At 41.0% G+C, this 23,093-nt stretch overlaps 2 protein-coding genes across 4 annotated transcripts; one reads left to right on the top strand and one right to left on the bottom strand.

Annotated features, from left to right (window-relative positions):
* Positions 1 to 239: 239 nt before the first annotated feature.
* c1ql4a (complement component 1, q subcomponent-like 4) lies at positions 240 to 7,407 on the top strand. Its single transcript, XM_076090961.1, has 2 exons — positions 240 to 791; positions 7,228 to 7,407. The coding sequence occupies exons 1-2, from the start codon at positions 246 to 248 to the stop codon at positions 7,405 to 7,407; spliced, it is 726 nt and encodes a 241-aa protein (XP_075947076.1). The 5' UTR covers positions 240 to 245.
* Positions 7,408 to 10,889: 3,482 nt separating this feature from the next.
* LOC142954606 (myosin light polypeptide 6) lies at positions 10,890 to 19,094 on the bottom strand. 3 transcript variants are annotated; one of them, XM_076095729.1, is made up of 6 exons: positions 18,918 to 19,094; positions 15,978 to 16,005; positions 13,919 to 14,062; positions 13,582 to 13,755; positions 13,154 to 13,231; positions 10,890 to 11,498 (listed from the first exon to the last, which is right to left on the bottom strand). In XM_076095729.1, the coding sequence occupies exons 1-6, from the start codon at positions 19,092 to 19,094 to the stop codon at positions 11,470 to 11,472; spliced, it is 630 nt and encodes a 209-aa protein (XP_075951844.1). In that variant the 3' UTR covers positions 10,890 to 11,469. The 3 variants fall into 3 exon arrangements, with proteins under 3 accessions (XP_075951844.1, XP_075951836.1, XP_075951854.1); XM_076095721.1 differs by lacking the exon at positions 15,978 to 16,005 and adding an exon at positions 16,226 to 16,253; XM_076095739.1 differs by lacking the exons at positions 15,978 to 16,005; positions 18,918 to 19,094 and adding exons at positions 16,226 to 16,253; positions 16,658 to 16,768.
* Between the last annotated feature and the right edge of the window lie 3,999 nt (positions 19,095 to 23,093).

Raw genomic sequence — 23,093 nt, forward strand, 5'->3', positions numbered from 1 at the left:
TCTGCTTGATTCCTTCCTGGCTGTCTTCCACTTTGCACTCTCTCTCATACTTAGCGCAGTGATACACAGTTTTCCATCCACTCCTCTCCACATCCTTCTGCACCTCTTTACACCAAACTGGTTCTCTGAGAGGCTTCATCCTGGCCGGCACTATTCCAGCCAAGGGGGAAGAGGACTTCCTGACGCTGGCCGCTTCACGGCTCAGCCGCAGGAAACGCGTCATTGGAGCTGCTGTAGGTGTGGCCATGGTTCTAATACTGTTGGTGGCCATTCCCCTGCTGGTCCATACAACCAAAGGGGGCAACGCCGAAAATGCGGGGAGCCATTTTGAAATGCTTGGAAGCTGCAGGATGGTTTGTGACCCCTACACTACGTCTCAGCCTGGCCAGGAGCTGACAGCTGTGTCTCCACCACCCCAGGATTACTCGGGGAAGAAGATTAAGCCTGGGTTTCGTGGGCCTCCAGGGATCCATGGCCCTCAAGGAGCACGTGGACCCCCTGGAGAGCCAGGCAAACCAGGGCCACAGGGGCCCCCAGGTCCAGGTCCTGGTGGCTATTCTCCCTCACTCTACACTCCCAAAATTGCCTTTTACGCAGGGCTACGCAAGCAGCACGAGGGGAGTGAAATACTGAAGTTTGATGACGTGGTAACCAATGTAGGCAACTACTATGAGCCCAGCACCGGCAAGTTCACCTGTCCTCTGCCGGGCATCTACTTCTTCACCTACCATGTTCTAATGAGAGGTGGTGATGGGACCAGCATGTGGGCAGACCTGAAGAAGAACGGACTGGTAAGTAAATGTGTGTGTATGTGTGCATGCAAGAAGGTGTGTGTACAATAGAGGGTCTGCATGTATGTGTTTGTATGTATGCACACACACGACCATGCAACAGATTTTTTTTTCACAGTTGACCATCCTGTGTAACCATTCACTCGCATTCACCCCAGTAACATTGAGCTCTTCAGATTCGGAGCACATTCCACTTAGCAGGTGGCAACATGACAGCCAAAGAATGAAAGAGCAATCTTTCTCCTCATTAAAGGAAATGCATGCTGTACAGTCTAAAATCACAGCTACGGATATTTGCATTCTCATACACACTTTGGCTAAATGACAAGTGGCAGAATGCCGCCGCCGTCAAAAGGAACAGTCTAATTAGTAAGTATCATACACAGAGCTTGATTATCGCCTAAACAGAAGTGCAAAAGAGCACAGGAGAAATGTCTGTCAGTACGTGGACCAGTCAGTTTACATCTCAGCTAAATAAATAATGAATGTAAAATTGACAGTCCACTCATCCACTCGCTCATTCCCCAGACACTAATTAAAGACACGGGCTGATGGGGGGAAGAGGATAGGAGGGGTGGGATACATCACAGGGAATTCACCAGAGGACTCCAAATTCAGGAAACATTCTTCAAGTTGTTTTTTTTACATTCATTCATTCATCAAGGACTTCAAATGCAAATCTCTGCTCAGACCTCCCTTTCTAGACAGGTAGTGCACCAAGGACTCTTAGGCCGTGCACGTGGTCTAATACACGCTCATACATACTGTATGGTTTAATTCGACAGTTGTAAATAAGGTTGATTTAGAATATACCATTTAGATTTGGTGCCACAAAGGTGAATATGTGTTTAAGGCTGCCTACTCAATGTCTTGTATTATCATTCAAGCCATCTTAACCCGCTCAATAATTTTACATCTTGAATTAGATACCATGAACACCCGCTATACTTTCCTCTCCTCACCCCTCCTCAGCTTGTTCATTGATTCTCCATTAATTATCCTTTCACTCAACTCAATCATTTAACCCTGGTCTATCTGACACCCGTCAGGATTCCTCCTTAAACAGTTGTGTTGTAAAGCGCTCTCCGAACAAGGATCTAAGCAAACAGTGCTTCTTATAGATGACAATGGAGTGTCTATAAAGTGCTGAGGCTTTCTTGGATATTTCTTTCTGCCCACTGGGTATGTTTTAAACCCAATAAAGAAGGATTGCCATAGCCACAAATTGCCACCTTCCCTTTTTGGCTTGAGTCGTAACTTCTACACCATAACAGATACGGTCGTTTGTAACGTTGGCTTTGTTAGGCAGCCGGTCCTCCTGCACGTCTCGGGACAGGTTCAGCAAGAATGAATGAAACACAAGAGACTTGACATGACATAGACATGCCGAGGCGTCCACTCTGAGACAGTGAAAGTGAGTAGCAAAACAAGACAAGTGAGTTGATGGAAAGATCAGGGGTGGAGCAGAGGAAGATAGATGACTTAATGGAGGCGTGGAGACAGTGGGCTGGTAGACGAGGCATCAGGGAGGCTGGTGGTGAAGGCCGCGATGAGATCAGGCAGGATGACCAATGGACACCCACTCAACATGTCTCGGGCTTGACAAGTGATCAAGGTCGGCCAGAGAAAGAGAGACAATTGGTTTACAAACTGTATTTATGCACCAACTGTAGATGGGCAGTGTGAAGTGAAACAGTGAATTAATTAATGGTGGATACCAAAAGATTTCCTCTAGGACTTGTTAGAACTCCGATATCTTTGCTAATGATGTTTAAATAGGCACACTGCCTTAGCGTTGGACTCATGTGACATGAGTGTGGTATGATGCGATGCCAGGATCTCAGGAGGATGTGGGGACTGTGGCAGGGCTTCTATGGGATTCCTAGATCCAATACTTATTACCTTTACTAAGTCCCCACTCTGTGAAGCCTACCTGCTCACACTTCAATCTAACTTTCACAAATCATTGCAGCATCATGACAGGGTTTCAGAGTTAGGGGATTTGTGATTGAAGAGGTTCACACTTCAGTTGCTTCCATGTTTGTAATGCAATGGTAATTGACTTACAGTACAATTCCAATGTATGATGTGGATGTTTGCTCAACACTGTTAGACCCCATTCACCCCTTTTTAAATGTTAAATGCATAGTTATGAAACAGAGGGCACACAATGCCAAATTTGATAACCCAGTTGGAAAGATGATGCATTTATACATCACTATAATGCTCAATGATTGAATATTAATTTAGCCTTACTCAAAACAAATAGTTATAAATGTACTTCCCGATTGGTGCCCGTGCTATTATAAATGTGTTTAATCACTCTATTCCTAAATCACTGTCAAGGATATTATGCGTTGTGTGCTACTTAATATTCCAGATAGGTGGCAAATGTTATTAAGACGGTCTATGCTAATGTGGGCATGCTGGATGCTATGAAGGTTGGTAATACGTCATGCGTTCCTTCTCAGCGATCCCTTCCTTTCTCCTCATTAACTGGTTGGCGAGCTGCTCACCTACTTATTTATATTCCCATAGTGCACCACTGTATATCTATAATAAATAATATATTATAATGTACAATGTAGACAAATAGATACTGGCTCGGCTCCCATTTCATTTCCCCTTCTTTTTTTTCCATCAGACTCTTTTAATGGCTCAGTTAAAGGTCAAGTTATTATAGTGTTAAAATGTCATCACTTGCTGTAATGACCGGTACCTGTATTAACTTTCCCAGTACAGAGACATAGATATGCCACAGGTGAAAGATAATAATAAAAATACGCCTCAGAGTGAGGGAAAGTGTTAGATATATATATATATATAACAGAATTTGCTCTAAGAAGATAATTCAGACAAGATGATGTCTTTCAGTCCATTAGAGATCTAAATTAAATGTACAAATGTGCCTCTGATGAAACACATAATTCAAATATGTCAATCCCTTTCACACCGTCCAAAGGTTTTACCATTATAGTGCAGCAGACTACAGACTGTAACACTGAATGGCAGGTAATAGCAATCTAAGGTACGGTTCAATGCTACAGTCGCTTGTCGCCGCGTAATCCCTGGGCTCCCAAAGGAGAGGGAAAACCTATTCAATAAATATTCTATTTCCACAACATCGCCCCCCCACCACCCGTCACCAACCCTCCTGCCATGTGCTGGAGTCCCTTAGGTAAGTTTAACAGCTACTTTTCTATTGTCTCCGCTCTAAGAGGTCAGTATATCACAGTGAATGAATCTTGTCAGTTTTATTACCAGTGGAGCACAGATCCACCGATAAAAACAAGGCTTCATATACCCCCACATCTCACCGGTCTCACAAAATAGCCTCGCTTGATCAGTCTGTTGCTCTAGGCCCCCTCCCCTTTCCTCAACCCCCTGGCCCTTGTTTTTGTTTCTTCCCCCTTTCCTACTTTTTGTCTATCCTTGTCTGCCTTCAGCGCTGCAGCTCCACTTGTACAGACAATGACACTGCAGCTACTCCCCACACCTCCACCACCCCTCTCTACTCCCTCCTCCTTGCCTGTGGCCCCCTCTGCTCCCAGGCGTGTTTACTGGAGGCCCTATAATGAAAGGGCCAGGCAGAGACAGAGACAGTCACAGGCAAACCCTGGGGGCCCCTGCCTCACGGCTCACAACCCTTCAAGCTCCAGGATCAGCACAGTGTGCTGCCTGGTTCACATGGATCAGGCTGTGTCCTCCAGCTGTATCCCTCTCCTCCGTCGGCTTCCTGTCCTAATCCCACCACGGCTCTCTCATGCCTGTCTGTCTGGCATCTGCATTAATGGACGGCTTGCATTATTCCTTCACGCACAGGAACATCAACTGAAGCACCAATTCACATATTGTATATTGGCAAAATGACATCTATACTGACTGATGAATATTATTCTCTTGCGTGAGTATTCAGCCGCACTTTCATGAATTAAGTCATGAGAATCTGAGACGGCCTGAGGGGGGGGAAAGATCTCCCTACATCTCCCTGGGTTACACTGTTTGGATAAAATAATGAGCAGGATGACATATGCCTTGTGTCGATAGGAAGTCACAACAACAGCATAGCTGTCAGCTGCAGCCAAAGATGCAAATTTGATATTGGCTGTCACTACACATGTCAAGCAGAAGAACAATATAACCTTTTCAGATGACAATGGATTGGTGTCGTTATTTGAGAGATGGTCCAGGGGGCCAAAGAAGAGTAGATTAAGTTCATTGTTTAGTTATACTAATTGGGCTGCCTGGGTAACACAAGGGTGCCCCAAATAAAATAAAAATGATATTTTTCTGATTATACAACAAATGATCAATACTCAATGCTCCTTTCTACCTATGACCTGTTCTGAATCTCGCACAGATGTGATGCAATCGCGGTGACCAAATCTGTCCACAGACAAAACACTCAAAACCGCTTCAGTAGATGACTCAAAGATCACATTTTGCCGCGATGACACACATACAGACTCACAAGGTGAAAACGATACCATACACACACTGTCATGGATATAAAGGATGTCAAATAACAGAAGTGATAAAAATAATTCAACTGCCAGATTTATTGGTCAGCCTCTTAACCACAGGATGATGTATAGTGTCTACACACAGCGTCATTTTTTAACATTTTGTGGCTCTACACCAGATAACCACAGGCACACAACACAGTATGTACTGTATGTATCTCTAGGACACGGGTGCATTGAGCATGTCTGCATTCCATATATCTCATACTGGTTTTATATACAGATAACCATACCTTACACTATATAAATTAATGATGTGTGATTTTAATAATATACAGGTTTCTTGTTGTATGAACAGGTGCACCTGCATGCACAGGCATGTCTTTCACTTCTCCACATCCCAGACACTCTCTGTCATATCTAGACAGTTTCTGTAACTAACTTTTACTTCCTCAGCTTTTCGCCACTGAGGCAATGTTTATTCCAATTCTATTTTTATTATTCCAATTCTATTTTTGTTTAACTTGTACTACATGATACGGCTACAGTGCACACTTGTCTATAGAAATGATAAAAGCCGAATAACTCTGCAGTGAGAATTGTAGCCGTTTTAGTCAGGGGCAGCCTAGGATGCCTAAAAACACCCCTGTGGACTACAGAATCTTAAATCTAACAAAACAAGACGGTTGTAGTAGTGTAACAAACGCTGTGGTTGGTTTTTATGTGTGGCTATTGAGCTGTGAAGCCTCAGGAGACTGACTTCTCTGCACCCTTAATCAATCTGTTTTAGACAGGGAGATGCTTAACCACTGGTCACCAACGTGCAGTATCTCGGATGCAACATCCATGACCTGCATTTAATTTAAGGAGAAGACCTACAGATACACAACACCAGGGTAGATAGATGGTGAACAATATGGCTGTCAGACAATGGCAAAATGGATAGGTGCACAGGGATAAGAGCATACTTTTTCTGTGACAGTAATTCAGGCTGTGTTGCTCAGTGATTGACTGTTTTCAAATTGATGCATGCTCGTTGGGGAGAAAGAGGCCCCAGTGATGGGAATGACATGATGGTAGTTGAGTTGCAGATCATATTCTTTGGCTGTCATGGAGATGCGAGTGTCTTGTCTGGCTGCTGACACGGATTGAGTGCTCCCACCGTAGATGGACAGTGAGCCAGACACAAGGCCACTGATGGCTGACATATGTCTGATGATTCGAGCTGCTACACCAGAATTATTGATACACCCTACTTAGGATGTTTAAAAACTGGCATACCACTGAAATAATGCAGTGGTATGCTTGGTATGTCGCAATCCAAGCATGTGTATTTAAATCTCTACAATTAGTAAACCCAATTAAATGTGTTAACAAACAAGTAAAGATCCACTGCTGCTGGGTCAATAACACCGAACCTACACACAGCATGCAGATGTGAAACTGTCTGGCTTTGGCATAGCCACTCAATATCATGCATATTGAATTGGCCCTAGGATCACAAGCAACAGGTCAATAGCTGATGTGGATAGCGATGCTGTTTCTCGGCTGAGCTAGTTTCCCCGCGGACAACCTGTTGTCCCCAATGATTCCGCTTATCTCCACAACCCATTCAGATCTCCACCCTCCGTCCAGCTGTGAGCCTCAGCCACAGCTGATCAATAACAGGCAGAGTGGTCGTGTTCTCATTCCACCTTTGGGGTCACAGGTCACAATCCCATCCATCTGTTTATCCAGCATGACTGCAGAGGTGATGTCATACTCACGAGTGTCTCATCTGAAGGCTGTTAATAATTGATCATGATCCAGCCTGAAAAAAAAAAAATGTGATAAAGGAATGAGATAGTGGTTTTGGTTTTAAAGAGCTGCTGAGCTCCTGGAACTGTTGAATAAGTGGCGGTGACATTTGCAAGTGTTTGTTGAGTTTCCTCCATGTTCGAATTGTCAATGCGTATGTCCTCTGTGGGTGACAGGTAAGAGCCAGCGCCATCGCTCAGGACGCTGATCAGAATTACGACTACGCCTCCAACAGTGTGATCCTGCATTTGGACGTGGGTGATGAGGTGTGTGTGCAGCTGGACGGAGGGAAGGTCCACGGAGGGAACACAAACAAGTACAGCACCTTCTCCGGTTTCCTCATCTACCCAGACTGAATCTAATCCTTCCTCGCGTGGACTGGACACCAACACACACACACTTAGACATAATAACACTTACACAGACATGAACGTATGCCATTCAATGCACATATACAGACATGCAGACTCTCGACATGGACAGACACAAATTTACACACACCAAGGCAAGCAAACACACACATACAGACATGCTGAGATTACAAACAGACTACAAAAGCACGGATCCAGTGAAAGTCAAAGATAAGTGGAATTAAGTCGAGTTGCGTGATTTTGAGCCAATCATAAGCAACTGCAATTAATGGCGCCCTTTGTGCAAATATGAATAACAGAAGATGTACAGTATAGGTGCACATAACAATTGCACGTTGCGGCTCGGAAATATCTAAAATACTTTAATGTGTTCCGTATTAACTGACATTGTGAGAACTAGAATATAACAATCACTATCAGCATAATTTAATGCAATAATGGTGTTGAGGGTGCCATTAATCACAATGACTAAGCTGAGGCAAATACATGGACTGTATTCCAGTCTTTACCTTACACATTCCTGCTGTCCATTCCAGTGACCTCTGACCGAATGGCCTGCCTATGTTCTGCAACTGATCATTGTGAAATATTGTTTTCCCTAAAGTGAATTACACCAGTTGAAATGAAATCCCTGTTGTGATTCAATCTGCATTGAGGCCATACTGATCAAAATAAGGCCATCTGAATGAACACAGATGTCTGACCTCTCTTTCCTGTTGCAATCATGAAGCAGGATATCGCAGCAAGACATATTATAAGGCATCGCATTTTATGGATGGCACTTGTGTGTGATGAAGTTTTAATTGCTAAGTGCATTATTGATAATATATATAATAATATAGTGTGTGTGTGTGTGTGGTCAGTAGTATGAGTGGATACATAGATATTGTAATATAATGCAGCAGTGAAGATGAACATCTGCAGTGTTTGACTTACATTTAATGTTGTACAATACATTACAGGCACGTTACTGTAATTACACTGCCATACCTACTTAGTACTTTATTTTTGAGAGACCCTGTCAAAGTATCATCATATGTATCAGCACAGTAATCCTGGGATGGGCTAACTGCCATGTTGAATAGGCCGAGTAGAGAACTGCTATTAAAAATATCTATACCTACCATGTCTGTGTTCTTGCATGTTGTTTTGGCATGGTGAAGGTCAGGGCTATATAAAGGTATGCATGTTCAACATAAATCGTCAGAAATGCATGCAGACCGTTCAGTTTTAATTGGAGTGACCACTTGGACCGACTGTGGAGAATTGGATATATGAAATGGCTTTGTGGACTTACAGCTGAGATCGAACCAACAGTGGCGGACCATAGCCTCGGTCTGCTACAACATGGATTTCCAATACGTCGTAAGACACAAACATTAATACCGCTATATTGATCTCTGCTCATAACACACCCAGGATCTAAAAAATACAGCCGATGTTTACAAGTTGAATCTTAGAATATAGTCATCAATTGTACAAACAAACTAAATTGGTTCAGTGTTTGATGGATGAGGCTTGACATTGTTTATTAGACTTTTGACCCAAGATCATTTGCTGGCGAGCCCACTAATGACAAGAAATAAATCCAGGGAATTTGTGAAAACTTCCTTAAATAATATTAGTACATTTATCTCAATTTACTGATAATCCCACGCTGATTTTATGGAAGTCATGCTGTGCTCACGCTCTCTTACACACACTCACACACTTATCCAGCCTCTTTGAGAAACTATATTTCTGAATATATATATATAGGGCTAAGGGAAATGAAAAAAACAACTTTATTACTTCCTAAATTAATTGTCGATTAAAATTAATGACTTTTCATTATTGATTCATCTAACAAATCCTTTTGATTAATCTGTTTATTTTTTGGTCTTGTTTTGTCTGACCAACAGCCCAAAACCCAACGACATTCAGTTTAATACCATTAGAAAGAAAATAAGCAAATCCTTACATTTGAGAAGCTGGGGCCGGTGGAGATTTCTTTCCATGAAAATTTAATATTTTGATAAATGGTTAAAAGAGATTAATGATTAATTTTCTATCAACTATCTGACTGTTATTCTGATATTTTCACAATTTGCTAATAATCCGTATTATAGGTGTATTTATTTCAAATTAAAGAAGAAAGGCAATACGTATACAAGATTGGTTCTTGTATATTTAATTAACTCACCCTTAGCTCTTTATTTAAATTACATATGTGTAATACATTTAGTCTTTACGTTTATGAATGGTCTATAAACGCTACTTTGTTACACTTGGCATGAAAGAACTGATGAACACCGAGTGTTGGAACTGTGGGTGTGATTTCACATTACACATAAAACTATATGAGATACAAAACTACAGGCAGTTGATGAAAATGTCCACACTATGCATTGTTTTCTGGTTAATGTCACCAGTTAATTCAAGGGATCCCAATTTCCAATATTGCCACTTTAACAGTTCCTTAAACATGGAGAGATAGAGAGAGAGCGAGGGAGGTCATCTCCATGTTAAAGAAAATGAATCTTGAATACCTCTTAGATTACTGGCAAGAAGTAAAGTGTCTAATTAGAGAAGAGAGCTGACGGCATTCTAGACTTAAAGGATTTGGTGAATCTGTTGCTCCTGAGCGGACACGGAGGGCTGTAGCCCGAGCCGTGCCTGGGCCCAGCCCCCGGCTCTCTCTGCTGGCAGATTCCAGTTGAAAGTTAATTGGACGGGGAGAGGTCTGAGACAGGCCGCGCTGAGACCCATTAGCGATTCCCCTGTCGAATGCAGAGCCACGAGGATCACAGACTCACAAATAGGAGGATTAAAATAATCAATAGCCTTGACTTCCATCGACCACACACATACACACTGAGTAATTAGTAGACAACCTATTCAGCAGTGGACTATGACACCCTCCTGAACCATACCCTCCCACACACACGAGCTGCACACTCCAAACGATGTGGTGCCTAATGAGAGGAAACAGTTGTGGCTGCTTGTGAGGAAAATGAAGAAAAGGTCAGGAAGCCACCAAACAGGCATCTACTGCCAATATCTTCGTGCTTTGTCACAGACTCATTCCTTGGACAATGTACAGCATAGCCACAAAAAATGTCATTGGTTGAAATTTGAGTTTGCAATGTCCCTAAACAATGGCAACCAATTATGAGATACCATAACATGTCTCAAACAAATAATGAAAGAGAAGATTGACTGGAGCGCTAAAGCTTACATTCATGATTTACTTTAAATTATTTATTTAGCAAAAAACAAAACGAAGCATTAAGAGCAGATCAAGATATACCTCTTGTATTATACGCTGAACAATAATTTGGTCCTTCTGACGAGCCGATTCCAGCAGCAACACTGCCCTCTTGTGTTGATGGAAAAGCATCAACGTATTGTGCAAAACCTAAGAAGACTACGCAGTAACAGAGCTCGCACCTTATTCCATCAAATCAAACAAATCAAAACCACCCAACTTAGTTTTCAGGAAAAACATTTATTTAAATGCAGCAACAAAATTGGGGTGAATTAAAACACGGGAACCCATTTGAAATGTTACTTTACATCATGATAGTGTGGTTTTGAATATACCGGTTTACCGCAGGATTAGAGGAGCACATTCCTCAGCCAAAGACGTTCTTAGCCAATGATACAGTAGGTTGCTGACAGCTGTATACCATACATGTACACATTTATATATATATATATATATATATATTAATGTCCCATCCAAAATTGACACACTAGTATCAATATTTACAGTATATCATTATCAATTGATCTCATCTTAATTGCTGCATCTTGGAATGTTATTGCAAACAATGCAAGCATTAAGACTCTTGAATGCATACAAGTTGGTCACATTTGTGAATGGACCTGGCAGCAATAGCCAGGGCCATTTGTGGTCTTTGTAGGGAATGTAAAGGCACTTCTTAAATCAAATGAATGTGGAAAACCAATCCATGGAAAAGGTTGGGTGGGACAGGTGTTGTAAAAGCTATCTGAAAAAAAGAGGGTATATGTGACAGGGTAGAAAAAGCTGGCCGATCTTCGTCTTCACCCGTTCATGACCATCCTGACCAGTTCTGTAAAAGAAGACACAAGAGAGACAGGCGTGAGAGTCGTGCTCTAGATCCTGGGAGGGAGATGCTGCATTTGGAGGCAGATCCCCCACATGTTCTGTTCCCCCGCAGGAGAGAAGGGTTGAAGACGGTACTGAGAGAAAGAGGTGAGACAATCATCTCCATCTCCTATTTAGCCAAAGCATATGGCCATGTCTGTGATCCGAGAAGAGTTGGTTAGAGAAGCCATCCTCGCTGTATGCTTTCCTCTAGTTGAGAAGCAGAGAAAAGGGGAGACGGTCAAGGGAGCTAAGTCCAGTCAGACAGCGGCCAGCTACAAATTCAGCTTCCATGAGTAGAGAGGAGAAAATAATCAGCACAAGAGCAACTCGTTGCATTTCTCTGGTTAGTAGAAAAAAAAGGGACTGGTCCACTCTCCCAAAGCTGGCGGCTATATTCAAATGTAAGGAAATGTCTATTTTATCGGTTTGATAAGAGCAGCACCTCTAACACCAACAGAGGAAAAAGCCTATTTTAATAGCGTAAATGACATGCAAATGAGATTAGAAGAGCTGCCTTGTGACATCCACACCCATCACCTCAAATAACTCGACAGTGGCCACCAGGCTCTCCCCTGAATGAGACCAGTCACTTCCCTGTGTGTCCATCATATCCCCCTTATAAACTGAGGGGAGTCTCAGACACATGCAGAGGGGCATGCGGCAGCCAGGGGTCAAGACAGACGGCCGTAGGAGAGACAGAACAGCAGGAGGCTACACATGGGTCAAAGCCTCAGGACTAAATATGAGAGGGACCACAAGGCTTTCCCACAGGCACCTACAGGTCAAATCTACTTTGCAACAGCACACTGTTCCTGTTCGCAAATTATGAAGAGCAAAACTACAGCCGATAAGCGTTAGGGGATTATTTAACAACTAAAATGCAGGAAAGCCTGGAGGTGCAATCTCATGGTATACCAAATGCCCGTACCGGCCCTCAGCCTGACATGATGTGGCGGACAAATGCTGTGGAGGAAGAACAGTTAACACACCGTTATACACGGCCTCTTACAGCAGTCAATTAACCACAAGTGTAAAGACGCATAAAAGACAGTAAAGAGGATGGATACCCACATCGTAAGACTAAATCAAGCATTAGCTTACTGTGGTGACAGTTTAGTAGTTAAAAGAGGTGCTTCCAATGACTGCCTTCAGATAACTAGGACAGTGTTTTCCCCTGGGTGACTGCTTTTAACACCACAGAAGAATTTCAGCCTGAAAGCACGTTTTTGTTCAGCCTAACATCATTGAAACACAGCAGCGGATATTGGTAGCGGGGCAACAAGTGAACGGACCGCCAGTGTTTGAAAGACATCTTCCTGCTCACATATACACACGGTGTTTATAGAGCCCCGTCCTCAGTGAAACACAGTGCAGATAAATTAGGTAAATAAAATATATATAAATTATATTTTAATCTTTCAGGGGGGCAGGAGGACACACCGCACAGTATAATGCATGTGCCGACTGTAGTTTCATTAACACATTGCTATGCCAGGGTATGAGGTTTCATTGATAGTAGCAGGTATGTGGCAACAGGATTGTCACGCACACCATCAGCCAAATCATGGCAAGTTGTTGTGTATTATACACATTGTTGTGTATTACTTTCCCTCTCACCTTCATAGTTGATGCAGCCATTGGCATCTTCGTGTCCCGCCAAGAGCGTCTCAACTTCCTCCTCTGACATTTTCTCACCTGAAAAAGAAAAACATTAATACATAAGACATGGGTGACATTACCATGATTTAAAAATGAACAAGTAATAAAAGAGAAGTACACAGGTAAGTAAAAGATAAGTAAAAACTAAGATAACACTAAAAACACTTGCACACCCGATTATGCCAAATTAATAACATGCAAATAGGTTACTCTTGATACCATGTAAATTCCGTTTTCAGCAAATACATTTTGCATTGACGCCATGCATTGTGGGGATTACAGTATTTTTGTGTAAGTGAAAAAAAATGTAAATAGTGTGTATACATTAAATCAACATAGTCTTCCCTTCCAGCAGTCTATTCAAGGGTGATAAAAATGCAACTTGCCTAGCGTGGTGAGGACGTGACGAAGCTCTGCTCCCATTACTGTGCCGTTGCCCTCCTTGTCAAAGACACGCAGTCCCTCCACAAAATCCTCCATGGAGCCCTGATCTTTATTCTTAGCAATGGCCTGGAACATGGGCAGGAACTGCTCAAAGTCGAGCATCTTGTGGTTCATCTCTGTGAAAATAAAGAAACATATGAGGAAAGTCTGTTTGCCTCCAGCTGCAAAACACACTATTGCCACCAGAAGATTAAAATCATAAGAAGTGCAGTGACAATTTCATCATGCATGTACATTAAAAGAGATAACTCCCATCAGGTTTATTTTTGTTCCTCTCACCCTCAGCCTTGGGGTTGCCCAGGACCTTGAGCACCTCAGCATTGACAGGGTTCTGTCCCAGGGCCCGCATGACATCCCCACACTGGCTGAAGCTAATCTTTCCATCTCCTGTCCTGTCGAACAGCAAGAATGCCTCCTTAAACTCTGCAGGATACACAGACACGGGACGAGTTAGGGCAGGGATATGAATTATTGTAAAACATGAAGAGATCAGCAGACAGCTATGAAGGAATGACATGGAGATAGTAAGAGACCTGGAAATAGATGAAATCAGAAAAGCCAATAAATGACAACAGGCAGACAAGAAAAGCAAAGATTTTGACATGATCTGGTTTTCTGCCGGTGGGCCTACATTTAAAGTGAGCAGGCAGGACACAGCACTACACTGAATAACCTGCGTATGTTTCATATACCACTCTAGTCTCTCCAGGATAAAAGATGTATGAATAAACTGCACAAATCTACGGGCAAACACAAACTGATGGACACGCTTTGTTCAAATGCTCCAAAAATCAAAAAGTCTTTTATGCATCTCATTACTTGAACCGTTGCATGGTAGACTGTGGTTGCAACAGCTTGCTCTCTAAACACTTTTCTAACTTCCTCAATTCGGCAAATACTGCGTATCCACATTAGTCATCTGGTTGGTCTATTTTTCACTACACCTTGACAAAAACAAGTTGAAACAACTTTACCAGTGCACCACTACAGGTTCTGTTGTAGTTTGAACATGCCAACACTTGTGCATTTAGTTTCCAAAGATTTAAAATATGTCGGAATATCATGGAAATGGGTTTAAATTGTAATGGTAAATATGTATAGCATGCCTTAAATAAAGAACCAAAACAAACTGGTATGGATATAGTATGTTCGATTTTAAAAAATAAACAAAACTCTAAGATAATGGCTAACGGAAGGGACATTGTAAATGCCAAGATCCCCCTGCTTTAGGACTAAACAGAAGCAGACACATTTCCTGCAGAACATCAACGTCAGATAAAAGCTTCAAACGTGTATTTGTAACTCTTAGATTACAGTAAGGGGTGCAAACTCATGTTCAAAGAATATTACAAAATTGCCTCAGATCTTAATGCTTATTTTGTGTGACCAATGGTAGAAAAAAAGAAGATATTTAAAACGTAAAAAGCAGGCAAATCTCAATTGAAACGCTGCAAACAACTAAATATTTGACAATTCCACTTGATAAACATAAAGTATTGAACAAATAAACGAATTGTTTTATGTTAACTGTTGTCTACCAACACCTTTACTCAAGTTACTATGTATTAATAAGAAATAACTAGGCTTTATCAAATGTAATGTTGTCAATGATCACACGGTTGATTAACATAGCTTTGATCCAACATCAGGCATTCTAGTTAGACTCAACAGTCAAACAATAAGCTTAGCTAAAACATAGTAATCAGGGCGACATGCAGTCAGATTACACAATATCCAGGCAGCAGTCTGGTCCAAATGTTATGAGACAAGCAAGCTATTCCCCAAAAAGCTCAGGCACTGTTTATTCCTGTTCTGAGGAATGCGACTCTTCCCTTCTGGCGTGTGAGCACTTTTCCCAACACCATATTTGGTAATAGAGGAGTGGAGCAAAGTAGGTGGAGAGTGAGTGTAGCTATAGCCTATTATGTCAACTGCGATTAAACAAACCAGTCCTAGGACAAACGCATGCACCACTGTATCCAGCACCAAAAAAGGGCACGCTGGAAGATAACAGGCAAAGTGTATGGCTAACTGACACAACCAGGACTGGCTTATAACACATGTGAGCTTTGGCTATATTTGGCTTCATATGTACCGCTAATGCATGATTGACCACATACAAAAACACTGCAGCACACGGTTAAAGTATTATAACGTTGTATGCAAAAATGTGACTGACTTGTGACGGACCAAACAACAGTGCAAAGCGACTCTACTTCACGGTTGAAACAGGTTAACGTTAGGTTTACCCAAAAGTAACATGCAGATCACACCCTAAACACTCCGATCGAGATAGCCATCAGGTCTGTGCTAAGGCGGTCCCCTTTCACGGACTTACCATGAATCTGATCCAGGTTAAACTCAATCTGGAAAGGACAAGCAGTTGCAAGTGGAAAGTGATGAAACAGTACAGAAATTAAGAAGGATAACCTAGAGTTTAGCCTAAAAACTAACGACATGACAGGCGGGCATAGAGCAGGGTGATAGTAGAGATACAGGGGAAAGTGTCATCTCAACCAAGCAAGAATGAAAGCATGCAAAACAAGAGAGATCTTCAAAGTGTCACGACACAGAATCAAAACTCACCAAGGATTTGATCTTCCGAGAAGTCAGACTGTTCAAAGAGAAATTGGGCTACATGATTATGGATCCTTTTGCTCTGCAATAAGCTAGCTTGGGTTAACTTCAAAGGAGTTTGCACATATTTTTTCGGATAGTTAGATTTACTCAAACAATACATTCCATAACAGAAGCACATTCAGCAACAGTTAGTCTACACGCGGGTCTTTGGAGCACATTAATTAGAATGTCGTGTGAATGTTAACTTTAATCCATCTACCGAGCGAGCTAATGTTAGCTTCTCAAAAGTTGCACTTCCGCTAGCAACCCGCGAGCCAATTCCGACATTTCAAACTCAACTTATCATATATGAAAAGCTAAACTATTTTCTTGAGACAAGAAGCTAATTACACAAAGACAAATTGCTACGTTAGTCGAGGGAAGGTAAAAAAAACCCACCATGGCTGTGTTGGCTGAGGTGTGTCCGAGGGGTCGGCAAACCAAAGAATGTGTGACGGTTCTCAGAGAAGGGCTGGGTGGGAAGGAGAAAACCTAAACTATAGCGGCGGTGCGTCATGACGCATGACGCACGACGCACGACGTCAACGCATGAGGCGAACAACTAGACTCCATATATAGGAATAGAGATCAAGGTATGTTTTGTGATATGCACTACATTATTTTAAAGCCTTAACGCTTGAACTACTCACTTTATGATTGAGGTGACAGGTAGGCTACATGTAATACGCAACTGTATACTTTAACTGTTTAATTTCACATATTCTGATCAGGCTGCCTTTACATTAATAATGCACGGATTTAAATACGGATTTAAAGCCTCCCCCCTCTCAGAAATACGTGTTGCTTTGCTTATTGTGCTCACCTTAAATCTTAATCTTAAATCCAAGGAAAGTAAGACTTTGTGACATCACAATATGGGAAATTTGAAGTCTCCAGTGCACATACGGACGGAGTGAACTAGAGAATGAAATCGGTGAAGTAGGACACATCGTGTGTCAAGTATGTAAACTCTTTAGCAATAGGCCAGTGCATATTCATGGTTTCTGGGTTAAGAGCTTTTATCAAGGTTCACTTTTTTTGTTAAAAAAACAAATCAGACACAAATTATCATTCCAAAGACAGTATTTTATCTCAGAGGGGATCTTAAATATATATTACTTTTAAGCAGCCTGCCCTTAACCTTACAAAGTAGGCAAAGAGTCAATGGACCCAATGTTAAGTGATGTGTGTTCTGATTCGGACATGATTTTAAATATGTTTTAAAGAATATTTGTCCCTTTGTAGTGTGTGTTTGACTTTGATCCGACTTGGGTAAATGAATGCATGATTGGATGACTTTGCTAGGCTTTGCAATAAGGATATGAGTGTCCGGCCATGCAGGAATGATGGATTCCTTTAGGCCTGTGAGATCATGGACTGATGTCGTATCTCTTCACAGCCTTGGCTAAAGCACTGTCTTTGCCCAGCAGGAACTCTGGCCTATTGTCATGTCCGTGGTCCCACTGTGAGCAGAAGTGGATGTCTTAACATGACCCACATATCCTCACAGGCTAAATGGGACAGTCTCGCTCCATACAATCGTGTAGTAACAGCAACACAGTGTAACACTTAAAGCACTAGAGAATGGCAGCAAAGCTAAAGCACAAACAAAGATAAAGCACATTAGTACAAAGTCTAATGTGGGCATCAGTATAGTTTGAGTTTCTTCAAGACATCTTTACATTTATGTTTTGTCTGATTGATCTATCCCTGCCTTTTACCTGAGAACACCAATAGCGTGGACATTTGTAATATTAACACTATTTATTTGGCCAAGGTACTTACTTAGTTTACTAAATTCCTGTATTTATTGATATTTTATATTTGCTAATTAAATGTATCAACTTAATATTTACTTCATTTCCAGAGTATACAATATAAAGGACACCGTTTTTAAAGAATCACATTCTATTTGCTCAATGCCTTATTGCCTTATGTGTTGTATAACATAAGCAGCCAACATGTGTCACTACATAGACAGACTGTACTATATCTGTAATATGACAGTAGACAAAGTGCCACAGGTTGGTCAAGTTATATCTGGGATGTATCTCACAAACTGTTATTTCAGTCAAAGGACAGAAGTATGGGGAGGTCCATTTTCTTTGCAGCCAGTTTCTAGCTTTGAAAAGTGGGGCAAGTAAAACCTCTCTAAATTATTAATCGAGTGAAGAATAAAAATGTCCTGACTTTGAGTTGAATTAGTGATTTTCTCTTGTTATTTTGCTTCTTGTAATAATGATAATATTAATAGGTGTGTAGGTCACATTCATTTGTTGGAATCTTCTTCTTGAAGAAAGAAATAGCACAAACTGTGACAGAAAACAGCCTCTTTCTCCCTAAGGAGGTCACTGACTGACATTCTCACTTTCAGTGCCCCATTTCTTTGCTTAGCTTAGATTCAGTCTCATTCCAGATTGAGGCAGTTTATTAGCATCGATATCGTAGAAAGCTACTTAGCAACTAATCATCATATCATGTTTTCACAGAACTAAATGGCAAACAAATTACTATTTAGATTTACCATCTTGCTAAAGATGACTAAACACTGTACATTAAATCATAGATGATATAGTACATGGCATTTCTAAATATAGTCCTAGTTTATGAATGCCCCACATTAGCTTTGTCATAAAAAGCTTATTTAGTCCACACTCACCTCCAAAGCAGTGGGGTCGAATGGTGAATCCGAAGGACGCAGCATCCTAGGTTTCTGCTCTGGAGCCGGTTTTGGATCCGCAGCAGCCACAGGGAGGCAGGGGTAAGGAGGACCCAATCTGGGCTGGGTCACTGTTGAAGGAGACTTCTTAATGGAGGATTCTCTTTTCGGAGCCATTCCTAACGTCGTGGGCAGCCAACAACTTAAAATATCTGCACCAGCTGCTGGTGTGGCTGCTGAGAGGAGGTATCAAGCTATGAATAAAGTGTGTCAGTTGTGCATATCCTGTGGAGCTGTGGGGAGGGGAGGATAAAAGCAGGTTGATGATGCCGATGATGCTCAGGGACTGGCAGTTGGATGAGGCAGAGGTGGACGTATAGAATAGCATGGGAGTGAAGTTGTCAAGCGAAGCGTAGAAGAGTAGAGATGAAAGCTCAAATGTATGAAGAGGGGGATCGATATAGAAAGAATTTGGCTCAGCTGTATCACTCCAAGCCCATGCTTTTATTTGGGTCAGAAATGTGTGTGTGTGTGTGTGGGGGGGGGGGGGGTTATATGTCAAGCTCAATAGAAATATTTTAGCCTATAGCCTATGTTCAGACTTGTGAAGACATGTTATAAGGAGTGTCATATATTCGGTGTCTCATTACAAATCAGCATGCAGTTAATAATAGATGTGATGTTTTTGTCTTCAGATGTTTTTGTTTGGTTTTCCTCATTTCCACCTTGTTTTATAAATGTTATGTTATGTGCATGTTGTTTATGACAGAATAATACACAATACACATTTATTTTTGTTGTTTACATTTAGGCAACTGTATTATCTACCCTTTAGTGGACTTGAGGATTTACATTTTATGCTATGTTATACTTCCACTTCACTATATTCCAGAGGTAAATTATTCTTTTTATAGAATTCTATATTTATTTGTCAGCTGTATAATTACTCTGCAGATTAAGATTTAAAATGCGAATGATTATATATGTGGATCATCTTTAAAGTATGATTCCACAATTACAGTCTGATTAAAGTGTATACAAAAAATGTATAAAAAAGCTCCACCATTGCAACATTACAATGCTGTTTAATGCACCTAAATAATGTATAATTCATATATTTATACTAATATAACACTGACAGTGTCATTCTGCTGCATAATGAGTATATAAGATTTGTTTAAGTCAACTTTTGAATGTATTATTTTGGTTTATTTTCTACTGGTACTAGTTCTTATTTCCCCAGTGGTGGAATGCAGTACATTTACTCAAGTACTGTACTTGTAGAATTGTAGATATACTTCTACTTTGTTGTATTTTATGCAACTTTCTACTTCTACTCACAGAGGCAAATATTGTACTTTTTACTGCACTATTTGTCTGACAGCCTTATTTACTTTTCAGTTAATTTTTTTTTTCATACACTTCCTGTCCATTGAAAACCATGTATCTCCAATCTCTTGGTGATTTTGAATTTGTTTATGTCTGATAAACTGAAAGATGGGGTGTTCCTTTATTGGTTGAGAAGATCTCCCTACTTCTTAAGATAAATAAACAATGAAAACCCCTCTTGTATTCGCTGTAACATGCATGGTCACAAAGCTGAAAACAGAGCTGCTTTCTGAGCTCATGAAAAGTTGATTTTTTTAGAGATACATGGTTTTTACCATGTGACGCCACAAACATATGACGATCTTTGAGAATATAATGTATCGCTGTAGATTTAACTGCTCAATAGTATATAAAGGAGTTCAATTTCCCACAACCTTAAGCAGTAAAATGCAACAGACACATTAATGCAGCAGTGATATAGATCCAGAAACACTGCACAGTATGTACAACATGACACAGCCAAAAGGAGACAGTAGTTCAAAATAGTGCCACTAGATGTCCCTATTATACAGCAGGAAGACACGATCACTAACGCTCTTGGCTTCAACTTGCTTCAACTCAATAAACACAAATCCGTTATTTAATTGAGTTGCAGGTCTACCTCATGCATGGTTTGATACAACAGAGACCCCGTGACTAAAAAAGAACAGTATTTGTAACGATAATAACGATGATGATGCATTGCATTTCTATCTCTCTGTCTGTCTATCCATCCAGTGGTTGAACGTAATAGGCTACATTTACTCAAGTATGTACTTAACTAGAATGTTGAGGTACTTGTACTTTACTTGAGTATTTATATTTTCTGCGACTTTATTCTTTCGCACCACTACATTTTAGCGGGAAATATTGTACTTTTTACTCCACCACATTTGGCAGACTCAAATAATAATACAAAATATAAGCAACACATAAGTTGTTATGTATAGATTATAATACTATAATATAATATGACCTACATAATTAATAGAAATGGGCCATTCGGCACAATCCTTTTTCTACCTGTCCTTTTTCTTTTGGTATAAGACCATATAGGACTAATTCAAGTTGGCTATATTTCTATGGTAGCCTAATACTTGTGTACTTAACTTCAGTAAAATGGTCAAAGCCATGGCTTTAAGAGTGACGCCCTATTTCGATGTTATATGATTGAATTTAAGGTCACTGCAGAGAAAACAGATTTACAACTTCTGGCGTCACTCTACCCGTTCCTCCAATAATCAATGCTCCCCACTCCTCAGTGGATTTTTGGAACAATCCATCGCGCGCTCAATGGGCCTTGAAATTACCGTTTATGTGGGTCGAGCGTCAAAACAATAGCGACATAAGACCCTTGCTGCGAGACCAACGGCACTCCTGGCGCTTTAATAGCGGATCGAACATGCATAATTAAGAGAAAAGACAACCTTAAAAAGTCATTCCGATTATCTACATACACATACAAAAACTAAAACATAGCTTTTTATTATTTTTTTTTTGGAAATTTTAATTAGATTCTGTCAGCCTGCAGCCTATTGCCAGCTGATCGCTGATGAGTCTGCCGAGCAGACAGCTCAGTGGCAAGCAGTTTAAGAAGATTAGCAGTGGCTCACGTTTTCCTCATCATTTGCAACAATAATCCACCACAAGAGGCTAATAATAACAATAGGAATATCCTAAATGTCTGCTTTCAAATAGATTACCTACAATATAGCATACCATAATTAGCTAATTGAAATATTATCCTATATCCAGGTGTCTGCATAGTTCTTAACATGTCTGAAATTAATTTTCTAAATTATTAGACACTTAATTGGAAACATTACCGTCATCGTTTTCCCTTTCTGTAATTTTGTGTGCAGTGTTGTGAAAGCAAATTCAATTACTTCAACTTAAAGGAAATGTTTCAAGAGATCCTTTGAGGGGCCCTATACTGACTAATGAAATTATGGCAGTTCTCCCACTTTAATGTCATTCAAAGTCCCCCATGCTACAGCAAATCTCCAAACCACCTGATTTATTTTTAATGATATTACACCCCTCACTCGGCTGTGTCATGGTAATAATCGGGGCTGCTCCAGCTGCCTCTAGATCACATTAGCCAGGCTTAATATTGACAGTGCTGGGCCCACTAAACAATGAGGCTATGGGGATAGGCGGCTTAGAGGCTGCCTAGCCAATGGGCATACTGCAGGAGGTAGAGGTGGTGCAGGCCAGGATGCTCCAGTTCCCTATGCCCTGGAGGACTGGCACCATCATTAGGCAGCGTCTTAGTTCTGTGGAGCCTTAAACCCACCACTACCAGATCCAGACCCCACCCAGACCCCAGACATCAAAACCATACTGACAAGGGACCATGAAACTAGTGGTAACTTGATTCCCTGCTATTCTTTTATCAGATGGAAAGACCTGCCAGGACAATAACTCAGCAGCTGCACCTTGTGTAGGTTCCTGCTGTTTCAAATGCTTTGGACGGCTCAGGGAAAACTTTTCTGCAGGATTCACCTTGTGACAACATGAAATCAGCTGTTGGAGGTTCATCTTCAAGACTACAGACAAATGACAGCAATTTCCGATTCCTGTAAAGAAATGACAAATAAATAAACGTGTGAAACACTCATGAAATGTTTTTACAATTTCTAATATTTTGTTATTTTGGGTCACGTCCACCAAAAATGCAAGAAAAACCTTTTGCAATCTGATTTGATTGGAAAAGTGCTTTTATCCGTTAGACTAATTCGTGTTGCAGGCTTGCCTAGTTTTTTTGTATTTGCATAATGGTCACACTGGGAATCAGAGGCCACTTGT

Source organism: Anarhichas minor, unplaced genomic scaffold (genome assembly GCF_050575085.1).
Source record: "Anarhichas minor isolate MPS153535 unplaced genomic scaffold, ASM5057508v1 ptg000003l, whole genome shotgun sequence".
NCBI classification, from domain to species: domain Eukaryota; kingdom Metazoa; phylum Chordata; class Actinopteri; order Perciformes; family Anarhichadidae; genus Anarhichas; species Anarhichas minor.